The sequence below is a fragment of the Diadema setosum genome, chromosome 16 (assembly GCF_964275005.1).
Source record: "Diadema setosum chromosome 16, eeDiaSeto1, whole genome shotgun sequence".
In the NCBI taxonomy this organism is placed as follows: Eukaryota; Metazoa; Echinodermata; class Echinoidea; order Diadematoida; family Diadematidae; genus Diadema; species Diadema setosum.
Window position 1 is genome coordinate 31,599,240 of NC_092700.1, and position 17,771 is coordinate 31,617,010.

Sequence of the window (17,771 nt, forward strand, 5' to 3'; positions counted from 1 at the left end):
CGGCTCATTACGGGAAAACTCCCCGTGCGACTTATGACTCATTTTGTTGGAGCGTCACACACATTTCTCTGAACAGCCCCCTCACCACCATGTAATAAGTTCTATTTTTGTATCGATATGACACTGGTGACCAACATTAGGAGGAAGAACAAGGACTGCAGTTTAGACCTGTACACGTTCTGTATCACTTCGAACTTGATAGTCATATCACAAATCGCTACATTAAAGTAAAGCCTGACCTCAAGATTCTGTTGTTGTTGTTGTTGTTGTTGTTGTTATTGTTGTGTGTTTTTTTTAATCTGGACAAACAATCAGACCATACAGGACATATATGTTACTATTTATTACTTCTCAAATCCCTGTATGTGATAATGCACTTTTACAACATATGAAAAATGTAATTTCATAAGCCTTGTGTCATCCTTGATATTTAACATGATTATGGGGGGGGGGGGTAGGAATTGGGAGGTCAAAAGTCAATGAAACCCCATGGGGGATTATTCCTTGGATTTTTTTTGTTGTTTTTTTTTTCCAAATACACACAAACACTTTGATATTGTGACCACAATGAAAAAACAAACAAGATTTCCATCACTATATACATGTCAGCTAATCCAGAGAGTGTGAAAACAACAAATGCTAGAGTGCTCTTGTATGTGGTGAACAACCTCGCAGTCCTCTACAACTCTTTACCAATAAAACAGCCTTCATGTTTCGCAATCTGCTGCAACTAAAGCTCGAGTGTCTTCTTGATTCCGTCTGCCAAAAGACTACCCTCACATTTTAGCTTCAAGCACCAAATGTCTTTGAAAACCCTGTCGCAATCACTACCAGCTGCATGTGCACTGCATAGGAATACTTAAATATTACATACTGACTGAATGGGACTGTTCGGGTCAAAGGAGGCATCGCACAGTTCACCTTTCAGTGCGAATGGGGTGCTGAAGGGGGGGGGGGGGGTCATGGGGATATCAACCAGGATTACCATACAGATGTATGTCAGTCATACTCCCCTTTTAAGTAATCTTTGGATCAAAATCCCATGATATGCCAACGATTATTGTTTAAAAAAAAAAAAAAAAATGTGCTTTCTATTTGACACATAATGCCCACACAGTTGCTCACAATACACTTAATTATGTAGTCTCACCTATAATACATATTTTTTGTGATTTAATCTTCCAGTGACACAAAGCTTCTTGTCAACAAAGTCTGTTGTTTCACAGTAGTTTTTGGTCACAGTGGGCTCTGAGAATAGTTATTTCTTATTCAAAGCAATTTCATATGAGTTTGCATTGCATTTCTAAAGAAACCTTCCCCTATTGTACACAAATTTCCATTAGCTTCATAGATGGACATGTATTGAGGCATAGGAGACAGCTGATACTGTGGCATGAATGCATGTGGCATGAATGCGTGGTACATGGGCCAGATTCAACCATGAACGTGATAGCAATTCAGAGAAACTCTTTGTTCTTAAGCCAGTGATTTCTGACTCATGAATGGTCCAGAGCCACTGGCTTCAGATGAAGCTATTGACAATGCAAATTCAGGGTCACTGTGCAGACATCTCGCTGAACTGATTTCTTTTTCTTTGGAAAAGGATGCCTGTACATATTACTCACCACAACTACAAGCATAAATAACATGAGATTCTGAAATGATAAAGTATTTGTTGATCATTGTTTTTACTTGGCTTGTTTCTGTAGTCATGGCAACGGAAGAGGATACTCACCCACAGTCTGGCGCTGGGCACCATCTGCAGTCAGGGTCCATCATCAGCAGTCTCCGCAGTGTGAACTCCTCGTACTTATTCATGAGTACGCTGTCCTGCAGGACCAGCTTAATGTCATTGGGGTGGAGCGGCTCGGCGCACTCCGGGCACGCAATGTTCACGCGGCTCTCCGTGATCTCGATCTTGAGGTACTGCCGCAGGCACTCCCGGCAGGAGCGGTGGTCGCAGGTGATGATCTCGGGGAACTGCTCCTTGGGCCGCTCCATCAGGCACAGCGGGCACTCCATCGTCCCCGGCCCCTTCTTCAGCGAGCTGTTGATGTAGGCGGCGGCCGCGCTGCGTGACCGGCCCACCTGATGCCGCACGGCCCGCGGCGTGCCGGGCCCGCTGTGATCCGAGTCCGTGCTGCTCTTGCGCGTCTTCGACCGCCCAGACCAGAACCGGAAAAGCCCGCCCCCTTGCTTCCGGTGCTTTGACACGGACTCGATGCTGTTGGCCTGCGAGCCACCGGACTGTACTGACCGCGTGTCCACTTCCGTGGCCTTCATTGTTGGACGCATGTGTTTCTTTTCTTCTGTGTATCCGTTTATATACTACCAAAATTTACAGCCTTTTTGCACAAAATATTATCTTAACTATTATTTCGTATAAAATTTGTTGTTTCTTCTCCTTCCTCTTATACCACCACAAGTATCACCTGACAAAGAAATGGGGTCACATGATCATCTCCTTGTGCCCCGCCCTGCTTGTAGAGTCCTGAGAAAGCCTCCTGGCTGTGCTCCTCGTGGGAGACGGAGTGCTGCGTGTAAAGCTAGACACACACAGCAATCCATCAACACACTTGCATGGTGTCTATGGTGTCTGTAAAGATGAAATGAGACAGGCGACGCCCACTCCACAATCCTCCCCTTTTCTTCTTTCGTTCCACTCCTCTCAGGCCCAGCTGTCGGAGACGATCACGCACGACAACATTTCTCGCCCTCACCCTGTCTCTTATGATGGAGAGGCACTCTGAAATTCCTTGTTACCGTGGCAAACTCCCGCTATTACGCTGGTCACTACCACCAATGTCCGGCCAAGACCACTCTGTAAATGAAAAAATAAAAAATAAAATCACAATTACAACAAATTGCATGAGTGACCGATAATCTCATATTTCATGTTCTTCCCTTTCAAACAATCACAATGTCAAATCTCCTGATTTTAAAAACAAGACATCAAAGAAGTCATGAAAATAGGGATGATATGGCTCAAACATAGGAAAGAAAGAGCAGAGCTCTCCATCAGGAGTGCGTAGTAAAATCATCAAGAGAATGGGAAACTCCTATTGAAACGAGAGTGGGGGGGAATGGCCAAAATTCCTTCCTCCAAATCCAGAATGGTTGGGAGATCTGCCTACTGCAGCAGTTGACAGCAGTCAGAACAGCACACTATAGATGAGATTTGACATTGCCAGAGCATCAGTCCACATCATTTTTGTCTTTAAAAAACTGAAACAGTTTACATCCCACTTCACAATTTGCTGATGACTACATATACATGTGTAAGACTGAAATTGGTTTCATTAGTGAAATCATGTAAAATTTTTACAAAATTCTAAAGCTTAAAGGGGAAGGCCAGTAACTGATCAGTGGGAATCAGTGGAAATGCTGGGAGATGATTGTTCCAATCCTTATGGGATTCATTCAAGAGTACATTATATATCTACAGATTGTTGTTTAAAAATTATTTGCTTCAGAATGGTCTCATATTCAAGTAATGCGCAGTTAAATGTTTCCAGGTAAGCGTCCCTGGTCAGTGACGGGGCATTAAACTGCACATTACTTGAATATGAGACCATTCTGAAGCAAATAATTTTCACATAACAATAGATATACAATGTACTCTTGAATGAATCCCATAAGGATTGGAACAATCATCTCCCAGCATTTCCACTGATTCCCACTGATCAGTTACTAGCCGTCCCCTTTAATTTGAATCCCGATTCAAATTAATGAAACTTTCATTATCTTCTTGTTGTATGACCACAGTGGAGTTTCTCTTTAAAAGACATGCACGTATGATCTGATCTCCTAGGGGCCGACAAAGGTCAAGCTCTAATGACTCGCATTACATGACTGTTGTAATCATTTGGCACTCCATTGGGTGCCTGATGAGATGTGATGCAGACTTGGTGCACCATTAACCTTCGTCTGGACAGATCATGTAATCTTAGTCAGTCATAAAACAATTGATTTATTTGATTTTATAGGTTTCAGGGAGAAGAATATTTCTGAAACATTTCAAATGTCATCACACAAATCAAAAACTTGAACACACACACACACACATAAACACACACACACACACAGACATACAGGCACATTTATATCTCTTGAACACAAACATCAACAGAAATTTTTACTACCATGCAGAAGTTTCACCCCGTAACCCCTTCCTGTTGAAATTCCATCATTAACTACCAAACAAGTTTATAGCCTTGACAAATCAAAAATTGAAAACCATTAGAATAAACAGCTCCCTATTGAAGTCAAGTCTTCACAGATGTTTATCATTGTAACACCATAATACTGTAAATTAAAAATCAAAACATAATAAAATGTAAAATATCTTTGTACATTTTTGTGTACAACGTACCGTAATAAAGGCACGTACCCTTATTTCAGTTGGTTTCTTTTTTTTCAATATACATGTACATACATTGTACAGTAGTATATATATTGTGTTGAAGAGTAAGTTCTAAAAATTTGGGTCATGAAATGATTCACTGTAGAACAGTATTCACAGATCGATTCCATGACATTCGCTCCTGTGACAGTTGCTCCCATGAAATACTATAAATTGAGGAATGTTCGCGTGCATTTTAATTTCGCGAGAAAGGCTGTCGGCTCCAATTTGAGAACATTTTGTGCCGCGAATACTGTTTATCGTGTTTTACAGTATCAGCACGCTAAGCCAAACATATTCTACACACAAACATAACCCTAACCCTCATCCTAATCCTCATATCTAACAAAATTTAAAACCACATCATAACCATACTAACCCTGTAAAGTCCTTGAAGAAAATAAGACCAGAATGATTGTCATAGTGAGCAAATGTCATGTCACCTCATCACATATGATCATCACTTTTACATCAGACATGCCCCTAAAAAATCTCTCTCCACCTAATCAACTTTGCCCTCATTCAAGGGTCTGATCATATACCTATACAATTATTCTGCTTCAATGCCACAGTGTGTGCATTGTTTCACGTCCTCATCCAGATTACAGAAATAAAGAAAAAAAAAACAAATGAAGCATTTGTCGCATTCAAACGTGCATGTATCACAATGAATGTGTGTCAATACCACCCTCAAGTAATCTTGACTTCTAGTATCACTCCGGTTATGAACTTGACTACGTGGCAGTCACACGGTAAACTCATGCAGCGCACGTAAAAAGAAAAGCAATAGTTTCCATACCTTTGTCACACATTTAATATTTACCTTCATAGTCTGTATAGTCATAAGGTTATCATTATAAGATGACAGTGTGTGCATGGCAAATAAACTGTGAACGATTTTTCTTGAATGACACGCAGATTACAAGATGCGTACAAAGTACACCCATATGATCAAGTGCGCAGTGTGCATATCTGCAATCATACTGTAAATGTGATAATGCACCTGTGTATTCGAGTATCTGTGATATTCATCTGTACATGTATAAAAGAAGTAAAAAAAAAAAAAAAAAATAAGAATGTGGGCATGAGGGTGGTTGTATGGCATTAAAGAGAAAAATTATCTCACCTGGATCCCAGCAAGAAGATGTCTGCTTTGTGTGTAACACATTTTTAAGGGGTGCCATGCCCTTTCTTGTTTGATAGTAGGCCCGTTCACAAACAACGAAAATCGAAATTTCAATCGCCATCCAAATTTCGATTTTTTTTTTCGACCGTTCATACACAGGGAAAAATTGCACTTCGCAGCAAGGAAAGAACGATCAGTGGCCAAACTGCGCATGCGCGAATCTTGCATGACCGAAGACTGACCCCGCAGTCCCAATAGAGTTTCGCACGCGCTGCGAACGATGGGACTGAAAATACCGATTTCCGAATCTCGATCGCGCTCACACACACGACGCTTGGCAAAATAATCGCGATTATTCTGAAAAATCGCACTAACAGTGCGAGTTGGATCGCGATAAGGATCGCGGTAATTAGTGAGATTTTTCTGTCCACACTGGAAAAAATTTCGAAATTTTGATCGCGATAAGAAAATCGATTTTTAAATCGCACTTTTTCCCTTGTGTGTGAACGGGCCTAGTGACTTGAACTGCTTTTAAGAGCCGAGGAGACATAGCAAGTGGGCATATCATCAGCTAAGAACCAGAATGCCATTATCGCAATGTGGGGGTGGGGGGTATTGAGCTATTGGTACATGTATCACTTGATCTCCTCTGCATTATGGTGTCAATTTTAGACTATTTTCATTTTCAGTAGGCCTAAAATGTTACCAATCAAATCACAAGGGTGCCATTTTACCCAATATTTTGGAACAATGCTTATAAATCTACCAACTTTTGACTATGGGCAAGTCCAAGATATCGCGCACCTTACGTATGGGACATTCAGAGATTTCAAACCTCTGAAAAGTAATGAAGGAGCACTTGGATTTTATTGTTTATCATCAGGAGGACTGGTATCCTTGAGAAGAATATTGTGTTTAAGTTTGGTGTCATTTGACCTTGGGTTGATTATTTTATTAAGAAAAATATGCCAACTTACGTATGGGACCAGAGAAAAACTGGATTTTTCAAAATAAAGTTTGAACTGAAAATTCTCTGAAAGTACCTTACTGATCAAGTTCTGTTTGGAAGTGAAGAAAGGTACAATACTGAAGTATCTTTCAGCAAAGTTTCACTGCAAAAGAATAAAGCATATTTTCATGAAGTTGGTTTAATTAACGAAAGTACACCTTACGTATGGGACATGGCTCAACTTACGTATGGGACATTTGTCTTTAGTGCACAAATGTATTCATGGGAATGACTTTAAATTTCCCCATAGTGTCATATTTAGTTCCACAAATCATGCTACAACATGTAACAAATGAAATAGACTTCTAAGTGGGTACTTTCCCGGTTCAGGTACCCAGCAAAAGCTAAAATAAAACAAATAAAAGTAATTATCAATTTACAATTAAATGTCTTAGTTTGGATTCCGTCATGCATTAACACTGTCCTCATGATGTCTACACATGCAGATATAGTATACTGACACTCTATTTCTAGCCCATTTGTAATTACTCTAGTCAATATTTTTTCATCAAATGAAAAAAAAAAAATGAGCAAATTCTAGCTTGTGACCTTGATATAGCATACATGTACATGTACAATAACTAATTTGTAGTCTTGATAATTTCAACTTTAGAATCAAATGTCATGTACAATGTATTTGCAGATACAGTTTGAAGTGGGTACTTTCAGTAGCTCTAGGCTTACCTTGCAAGTTGTCTAAGTTTTTATAAAGCTTTATAATTGTTTGAAATGCAGCACAAAACACAACAACAAGAGTACTTCATTTTGCTCTGTAATCATCATGTTTTGCCATGTGAATTTTAGCTGAACTGCAATATCAATCAAATTTTAATGAAAGTTTTAGATTTTAAGGAGATAGAAGAATGTATGTACCAATGCTGTTTCTGTTTTTTTTTTTCAAATTGCTTGGCTTCGTGTCTATGAAACCAAAGACGACAAAATTTGTGCTACTTTGTACATACATACATGCTTGTGTAGTGATACAGGAAAGATTATCATTTGCACATTCAAATCTAGATTTGAAACACTTAAGTAACTCACTGATCTGCAAATTACAATTTTGAATAAATTCTAATAACCTCATTTGATCATACACTACCAGATTGCAGTGTATGTTGATAATTGTGTAGATGTGGGGTACAAAGTAAGTATGAGTTGATGAAGGTGTCTCAGAGCACATCTGTCTCTTCAAACACAAAATAGAAAAGAAAATTGAATTTCCTATTTGTTTGTGTAATTTGTGTTTTTAGCACTCCAACCACAGAACCAGTATTGATATTGTGGTTTATAGCAAATGTAAACTATAGTCTTCATTTTACAGGATTTTCAGAAATCATGTTCATGACCTTGATAAGTCATGACATATTCTGAGGGTGAACAGTTGAAATATTAACAATCATATCAAAATAAAAAGTACAAGTGTACTCTCATAGGGTTTTTCCTTTGCTATCAACTCAAGTAATGACAAAGTTACCTGCTCACACCTTAAGTGATTTTTCTTTTCAGTAAGACCTATAATGTTGTCATTGATGCGCGCCATAAGCACAATTGTTTTGATTTCGCTTTTGAGGCTGTACAACCTGTGGTACATGCTGAACAGTGTACTGCACCTAAAATGACACTCAGAGAATCCCATTCTTGGACAAAGTCATTTTGTAGAGAGGTAAAGTTGAAAATGATAACTGAATTAAGAAAATGTCCAATATCAAAATGTTAACGGGGAATGTTAATTCAAGACCAGCTGCACAGCCTGTAATGAAAATAAGAAATTACAAGTATAAATGAATATTCTTTATTTTCCTTTCTTAATCATAGAATGACTCAATAATGCTGTTCTTACACTCTCCCTGAGGTCATCTGAGTAGGAGAGGCAGATATATAGACATATTCTTCAGAGTAGGTGCAAAGATAACCATTAACCAAACAAATGTAAGGACATATAGCATCCATGTCAAAAGGCGGTTTTCCCATTCACTTTGCATGTAATGTCCCATACGTAAGGCATTTGTCCCATACGTAAGCAAACTTTAATTAGTTATAAGATGAAGGACTAATTAAATTTCCTCATTTAGTTTTGCTAATCTGGAGTTGAAATGAATAAATTAGAACTTCCTAAAGTATGATTGGTCAATGTTACAAATCTTCAGAAAAAACTTAAAAAAACATACTCAAATCCTTACGTATGGGACACTATGTTCTGGGAAAGTGCATAATTTGCATAATTAATGTGCTGACCTTGTCTTACCAATTGCAGATTATACTAACTCATACAGGGGTCATGTCCATAAAGGAACTAGGTCAAGGACAAATTCAACTGATTTTAGATGAATATTTATAATTTGTCCCATACGTAAGGTTTGTTTTTGATTTATGCAAATCAAGGCCATATTTCTTGCATAAATTTGCATAATTCAATATTTTCTTTGCTGGAAACATATGATTTAACTCTTTGGCTACAAGATGATATCAATAACTTTTTGATAAAATCAAGATGAATTTTGAGCATCTGAGGGGACATTATCTTGGACTTGCCCCTAAATAAATTTTTCATCTCATGAAAATTGATTGTTTAGTTTTTATTCATGTTCAAATTTTAGAACATGATAGCGCCATTCTGGTTCTCAGCTGACGATATGTGGGTTTAATAGGAGTGCTGGATCATTGTGTGACTAGATATCACATGCCACTATTATTCTGCAGGTATCGTTATCCACAGTTCACATACTGTCAATCTATATGTAATATTAACCCTTTTATACCCAAGGACAGGATTATCGTGTGCAGTAGCAATGGTATAAACAGCCCAAATTCAACATTACAACACACGTTGGTCTCATGGGCCTTATTTGCTTGGTGTCAAACTCACAGGCTGTATGACCTGTGGGCTGTATGACTTGTGGGTGTCAAACTTGTGACATGCCCCCTTAGCATGCATGCTGGAGTGCTATCTTTGCTGATTGGCACAGAGGTCTGGAAACAAACTATAAATGAATAGAGATTACCTGTCATGTAATCCCTCTAAATTCCCATTACTTCACAGTGGCCTTCCTGTTGAACTTGGAAATATTGCTATGATGCCTGAGTAGGTTTCCTAACTGTACAACTGGGACAAGTTTGAATGGATTACAGTACTTCAAATGCTGATGAAAAGGCTTGGCAAGATATACTCTGCATGCTAATTAACATGCCTGGGCATACACACAAAGATGCAATCAAACATTGATCAGGCATCAGCCAATCAGAATTAAGTATTTAGGGACTACTACTTTATTTTCTGATTTATGTTTTATCTCAATTTTTGTGGAACAGGGTCCTGGGTGCATAAGAGCACTGGTTTGTCATTGCTGCACTTTGTATGTAATTTTTCGCACTCGGCTGGGTAAGATGAATTTTGCATGTTTTTAATTCAGCGGAATCAAGACATGTACTATGAGATTATATGACATGCAAAACTATTCGCATGTTTTTATTTTTGAGCCGGATTGTAAGTCAATCAACAGATAAAGCAAAACAAAACTTTTCCAGTGATACCTCGCTTGTAAAATAACAATATTCTTAATGTTATGATTAACAATTTCCCATATTTTTGTATCATTCTCTTCTTCTTCTGTTTTTTGCAGCTTTTGTCGCAAATATCTCAATTTAACAAGAATAGAGTTAACTTGTTTTGCAATTACAATCTTTATTTCTTACTGAAGCAAAATGACAACAATATCAACAACAACACAAAAAGGAACATGGATGAGTGAATTTTCCACGGCAAAGAACATTCACTAAACAAAGTGAATCATTACAATGATATGAACTGGATGGAAAAAAGTGCAGCGTGCAAAGGAAGTAAACCGTTTTGTAAAAGCCAGATGTTAGGCAGAATTTCACAGAAAGGAACAGATCTCATGATTGCAACAATATAATGGCAATGAGGATAACTGTCAGAAAATGTTGAACGGGATCACATAGAAACCATACTATTGCCTTGTCGTGGTGCAAGGACCACTGAACCGATTCACAAACAATATCATGCCCCCCTCATTGCTGAGCGCTTAGCACAAGGACACATTAGTCCTGATTAGTACAAGATCTAGCTGTATAGTAGTACTGGTTGAGGTGAGGATTCAGCTTGTAACATTTTGCGAGATATTTAGAAACCACTCTATGAAATGTTAAAGAGCATACAATTCGAAGGGGAATCAAAAGTTTATTTGATGAAAATCAGTTTTGAAATGACTGAGATAACTAAAAACAAGGAAAATCAAAGAGATCCTAATAAAAGCCATGGACAGTCAATTTTATTAGGATCGCTTTTTTTTTTGTTGTTGTTGTTGATATCTCAACCATTTCAAGGCCAATTTTCATCAAATAAACGTTGAATCCTTTTTGAAATTACATGCTCTTTCATATTTCATAGAGGTTTCTCATTATCTCACCAAAAAAATGTTATAAACTTGAATCCTCACCTCAACCATTACTGTACAATCCCTTTAAAGTACAATTGTCGAAGGGGAAAATTATACAAATTCTGAGTGCATATGGCACAAAATTGTTGTAAATTTGAGTGTGTGCATGTGTGTGGGTGTTTCTAGATCTTTGCTGTTGTTGTTGGTTTCATGCTTTGATCTGGACTTGAGTTTTCTCCTAGCTTTGAATGCTCGTCCCTGGCCTTTCTCCTTTTTCTTTTTTCTTTTTCTTTTTTTTTTCCACGACGTCATGACACCACTACAAGGATGACGCTGAAGAATTAACCCTTTATGTGCCAGTGACTTCAAACGGTGTGTACAACACTCTGGGGTTTCTCTGTGCTAATCGGCACACAAAGCACACAGAGGGTTAAAGCTTTGCTGTAGATGTGTACGTATGAATATATTGATTTGTGTTTTTAGAACGTCTATTAAAATTAATGCAATATAATCAGAATGGTACAATCTGCATGGGGGAGGGGGTTGGAGGTTGGGGATATAAATACACCATCACATGAAGATGTAGTGTGTGCAATCCAGTGTGAGATTATTTCCAACCCCAATAAACACAAATCAAAGCAAACACTGCCATAAGAATCTTTCCAGGGAAAAAAACAGTTTTATCTACAGTCTACCTTTTATGCAAAAAACACACAAATGAATTCACAGAATTCATGAATTACATGTTCTTTCATATTTCATAAGAGATTTCCCATTATCTCACAAATACACACACACACACACACACACACACATAAGTTGGAAACCTGCAGCCCCATCTAAACCAAAACTGTACCATCCCTTTAAAGTTAATAAAATTCCACATGCATAAACACACATGCATTTCCATGACAACAGAAATATTTTGTCTGGTTTGGGGAAATAATTTATGTTGTAATGATAAATCATGGACCGATTTCAGCTGAATTCAGTGAATGAATTGTCCAAATAATTCATAGCAGAGCGCTGTGGAAGAAGCTTACGGCCACCAGACATGCAACCTACTGCACATCATCACAACAGGAATATTTTGTCTGCTATTCCAGGATGTAGCTCTCCGCCAGTTCTGAATCATTACGTACACAGATGTCACACGTAAGATCTACAAATACACACTGAACTTCAAGGTCAGCCAGCAAGGAAGCCCTGTAAAATATCATGCATGTCTGTGGTGCTGGCTTCACTGTCAGCCTTTGGTCTGGCAATTATGCAGAGATTTGTCACGCTGAACTCACAATCACATCAACGAAAAACACAAACCGCCATATTGGGCTTCCACGTACTGACATACAGTATGCATGTGCACAGAATGGTGTGTAATTTTTGCATGAGAGATTAAATTTGTGGTTTATAATACATGCTTTCACACAGATTTTCACGTGGGTAGAATATATCATGCTATGATTTATGCAAGCGCCAGTGCAGTGGAATCAGAACAGCTTTATTTTGGAATGTAAATGGGAAAAAAAAAATGCTACCTACATGATTATATGATGCCCTATTGCCTTGCAAAACAACACTGTACTACTGGCACAGAAAGGATTAAGGAATTTATGATTTATTTCACTGAAATCCCATTCCTCCTCCCCCTTGAAAAAAAAAAAATAAAACAAATTTTAAAAAAAATATCCCTGTTTATTAATGAGAACATACAATGTATATAGTAAAAGCGGATATTTTCTCTGCGTGACATGCAGCCAGAAGCTAGCACAAAAATAAGAGCATGCAAATATTTTTGTATGGCATATGCTCCAGTAGTTACTGTTCTGATTCCTTGGAATTAAAAACACACGTTTCATCTTACCCGGCCGAGCACGAAAAATTAGTCGTGCGAAAATATTCACTTTCACAGTGATATGCACACAATCACACACGCCCACACACAAACAATATTTCCTTGGTTTCTGAAATTAGCACTGCTGACAGTATACAACTACAGACTGTACATTGTGCACGTACAGACACATGTACAGACGCATGTACACACCAAATTTACTGCAAATATCCATAACAATACAACAAATAGGGCCTACAAGAAACTCTCTCCTCATTATACCTTGCCCTCAAAACTCAATTCAATATAGGCCTATTAAAGTACTGATGTCAATCACTCAATGATCACATCAATATTCCGTTTGACAATCACTTTCCTCATCTGTCAAACTTACCCATTAAACACAGCCAGACAGATTTTGACAGATTTGAGTCATGCACAAACACAGTACCTAAAAAACACAAATTCCAAAATAACCCCATCCTTTCAGGGGACCCCACATCCCCTCCCCCCATCTGACCCCCCCCCCCCCCAAAAAAAAAAAAAAAATAAGGTTACATGTTTCAACTTAGAAGTTCACATGTTTCAACCTAGAAGTTCACCTCTCACCATCTCCTGTATGGTATGCCTTTTCCTCCCTGAAATATGTGGGCAACTGTGACCTTTGTTGAACTTGTCGGAAGCAGTGGCCGGGGTAGGGATCACCAGACCTCTACCACCCTGATCTACGTATTTAATAATATCTGAATTTGTAATATAATGTAAGATGCATGGCAAATTTCTCTTAAATGTTTCCATTCACACAGACAAAATAGCACAATGTTTATCATGATCTAAATACTATGATTTTTTTTTTCACTCTTTCAGATTGACAGAAATATCTGTCAACTGCGAAAATTTGTCGACCATAGTGCACATGCCTGAAATCTACTGTAAAACATGATACATATTCGCGGCATGAATTTTTCGCGAATTGGAGCCGACGGCCTTTTTCGTGGCATGAAATTTTCGCGAATTGCTACTGGTGTTCAATGCATATAGTGTAGATAAGAAATTTTGCATGCATTTTAATTTCGCGAATCTTGGCACTCGCGAAATTCGCGAAATTGAAATGCACACAAACATTCCTCGTTTTACAGTATCAAAATGGTAAGGCTTGCCCAAAGGTTGTGTCCATGCACTGTTGTGATGTGTGTTTTGAATCTGGGATAAAAAGTCTCAAGATATTTGCTCTAGCAATCGTAGCATTGAGACACTCACCACAGAGCAAAATATCACACCATGTTTCTCAAATGCATTTCTCAATGCAGAAATTTGAGGTGTTTTATACATCTAGGTGAGTACGTTTCACAATATTGCAGAGGACCCCCGGAGTTTGAGCAGTCTGTATTGTATAAACTTCACACTGAAAATTTATTCTTGAGTGCTAAAAAGTGTTAGTGTACAAATGTAGCTTATAATCACAAATGTGTAAAGCTCGATATTCCTAATCTAGACATGTACAGTATACCGGTATATAACACTGACCTCTGCCAAAAAGCAGCTCACCGCTCAATATCATTGGCACACACAGTACAGTATTCAACAACTCTATGCATGTACATGTCCGATATATTCCCCCTGCACAATATATAATACATTGGAGCAAGACAAAATGCATTAGTAGGTATACTACGATACCGTAACAAGGCATACATTACATCCCAATGGAGACAGACTCACAGCAAGCAAGGCAGTTATATCCAAATTCAGTCCTCGTCACTGTATACATCCATGGAATCTGAAACTGACAGAGTACGTATCACTTCCATGCGATGTGTTTTAAAGTGTCCGTCCAGCAGCTTTGACAGCTAGTGCAGGATTCCATTGACAACACTCCTAACAGGGGCTTGTACAACACCACTCTACCTACAGTAAATGTCCACACAGCGTAGAGGACATACATGCAATGGGGGATGGATACGTGCTGAATGCCTGCTTATGCGATCCGAACGGACAGACACACACAGACACACACTGAACACGTTCACACACAGGGGCGGTCGGCAGTGCGCGACGCCTACCCTGAATGAAGTCATCAATGGGTAAATAAAGGAATCCTGTACTATCAGCAGAGAGAGAAAGAAGACAAAATCCCGTACTGACTGCTACAGCACTGGCTCACACAAGGGAGCACTGTGTGTGTATATCCTGCACTGGTCACCCCCCTTCATACCAGCAGTTTTTCTCCGAACTATCCCTCCTTTGAGGAGCAAATAATATTATGTTGAAGAATGTTTCTCCTTCACCTCCAGTCACCTTCCTCCCTTCTCCCTCGCCTTGAGTGGTATAAAGCGAGTGATGGTTATGTCGGACGACGGAGAAACATCCACTGTTTCCCTAAACGCTCTCCACTACCATCTCTTTCGTTCTCTCTTTCTTTCTTTCTCTCTCGATCATTCGTTGGCTCTCTCCATGGTGTATGTCCACAATCCCCGCGTTCACATTGTCCCCCGCGCCGCGGGGACAGCCTCAAGAGATCTTATCTTTTTTACGACTGACCGTTCACATTGGTATCTCATCTGTCCCCGAGCTGTGGGGGCAATTGGGGCTTGGGGCGAGCTCTGCCAGGCATAGCGCATGCGCACATTTGATGACCACAGCTGGACGCTATCAATTTCGCCCCAAGGTCACTCTCCCCTCCAAATCTTGTCCCCGTACCCGACTTGATTCGCGGGGACGAGGGGACAAGTCCCAGCGAGCGTTCACATTATGGTTTTGGAGGAGAAAGTCCCACAGCTCGGGACTTTCCCCGCGGCGCGGGGGACAATGTGAACGCAGTGAATGTATGACGCACGGTGTACCAATGGGCCTATCAGATATGTCATCAAGCCATGGCTAGTCTTGCTACGCTAGACCCATCCGTTACAAGCAGCTGGTATAAAGCCATCCCACAGCCAAGGCAATACCCAAAAATATGAATATCATGTATATAATATACTTCATCTTCATGGCCCATATCTCCTATCATTCTACTACAGGAGATAATTGCAGTACAACAGGGCAATATTTGTTTATAATTATTTGTTCTAGGCCAACCTGGCTGAATCGGCCTGTAGCAAATGGACAGTTTGACCCTTGACAGACCAGCAGAGAGGAGGAGGGGGGGGGGGGAGGGGGGAGGGAGAGGAAAGGGAGGGAGAAGATGCTGTGCAATGCTCGCTGAGGACAAAAACGGACGAAAATAGTCAACTAGGAGAGAACTGTTGTCATGTCGTTGGAATGCCACACGCATTGGCGTGCGTGATTCATTCACATTACACATATCAGCGTGTACGAGTTTGTGTACCTCTGTGTGTATGTGTGTATTTGTGAGCCTACCTACACACACACATTAATGGTCCTGTATGAGCAATGTATTACACACATACATAAACACCCACACACAACCTCCACTCCACGCAGGTCATATTAACTCGTGCAGATCTAACTTGGAAAAAACACACCCCACAAAATCCAAGAAAATGTAATGACATCTGTATTGTTCGACCAATCTGATTATACCCCCCCCCCTTTCCCGAAGTCTTCAATTCTATCTCAAAATGACCTTAACTTTAATAAGAAACTTCTTTTCTTCTCATCATTTCTATACAAGTATTATATTGCATAGGCCTACATATAAACATTCATGAAGGGGGATGGGAGAGGGGTACACATTGTACCTCAAAAAAGCACGAATACTGCACAGATTTCAGATCTCCCGACCTCGATGATATTTCCCCACAGGATGTGACCCGTCTATTTATCATGTCCTAGCCGTTTTGCTTTCTCACTTCCCTTATTCGGTGTTTCCATCAAATCCACTTTCTGTCCTCATTTTAGCAGGTGAGGATCAGATCAGCATCAGGCTGTGCTACTGTTTTGCATGCCGACTTGAATTTTGACTCGTCTTTGTTCTCCTCTATAAAAGAAAGGGTAAAAAAAAACAACAACAAAGGACTCTTAAAGGGTGTGTACAGTTCTGGTCGAGGTGAGGATTTAGCATTTCACATTTTGCGAGATATTCAGAAACCTCTCTATGACAAAAGCGGATGTAGAGGGGGGATTGGGGGGGTTGCAACCCCCCCCCCAAAAAAAAAAAAAAAAAAAAAAAAATCCGGGGACAATTTTTTTTTTAATCTTATCTTCTTTTTTTTTAAACTTGTAATTTCATTTTTTTCTATTTATGGCAATGACCTCTATACCAAAAATAGTGGTGTTTTAGATGCAAGAAAACGCCATTTTCACACACAGATTTTCAAAAATTCTCCCTACTGTGGGAGGGGGGAAACCCCCCTCCCACACCCTCCCCCCCCCCCCCCTCGCTCGCTCCGCTCGCTCGGGCGCTACGCTCCCTCGCATACCACCCCCAACCCCCTCCTTTATATAAAGCTAGATCCGCCCCTGCTATGAGATGTCAAAGAGCATGCAATTCTAAGGGGTATCAATAGTTTATTTGATGAAAATCGGTTTTGAAATGGCTGAGATATCCAAAAACAAGGTGAAACAAAGAGATTCTAATAAAAGGCGTGGCCTGTCGCCTTTTATTATTATAACTTTTTTGGATATCTCAGCCATTTGAAAACCAATTTTCATCAAATAAACATTGAATCCTTCTTAGAATTACATGCTCTTTCATATTTCATAAGAGGTTTCTCATTATCTCATTTAGGAATGTTTAGAACATGAATCCCACCTCAACCAGTACTGTACAGTCTCTTTTTAAGACTACTGCATCATGTTTCACAGAATAGGCCATGAAATATTAAAGTGATCTGTGAAATATGGTATTATAAAAGCATGAATGTGAATCTCTCTTTCTCTGTCCATTTACCTCTCTATCTATCTATCTATCTATCTATCTATCTATCTATCTATCTATCTATCTATCTATCTATTTATGCATACATATTCTTGGATGGCACCTTGGGAGACAATATATGACTATGATTAATATGTTAAAGAGACACTAAACTTAATTAAGG

At 39.3% G+C, this 17,771-nt stretch overlaps 1 protein-coding gene across 1 annotated transcript in view; it reads right to left on the reverse strand.

Moving 5' to 3' along the window:
- The window catches only part of LOC140239522 (E3 ubiquitin-protein ligase RNF19A-like), a 39,090-nt gene extending 36,279 nt beyond the window's left edge, over positions 1-2,811 (reverse strand). The window contains exon 1 of the mRNA XM_072319353.1: positions 1,736-2,811. Coding sequence (XP_072175454.1) covers positions 1,736-2,295 — 560 coding nt within the window. The 5' untranslated portion in view covers positions 2,296-2,811. The remainder of the gene's footprint in view (positions 1-1,735) is intronic.
- Between the last annotated feature and the right edge of the window lie 14,960 nt (positions 2,812-17,771).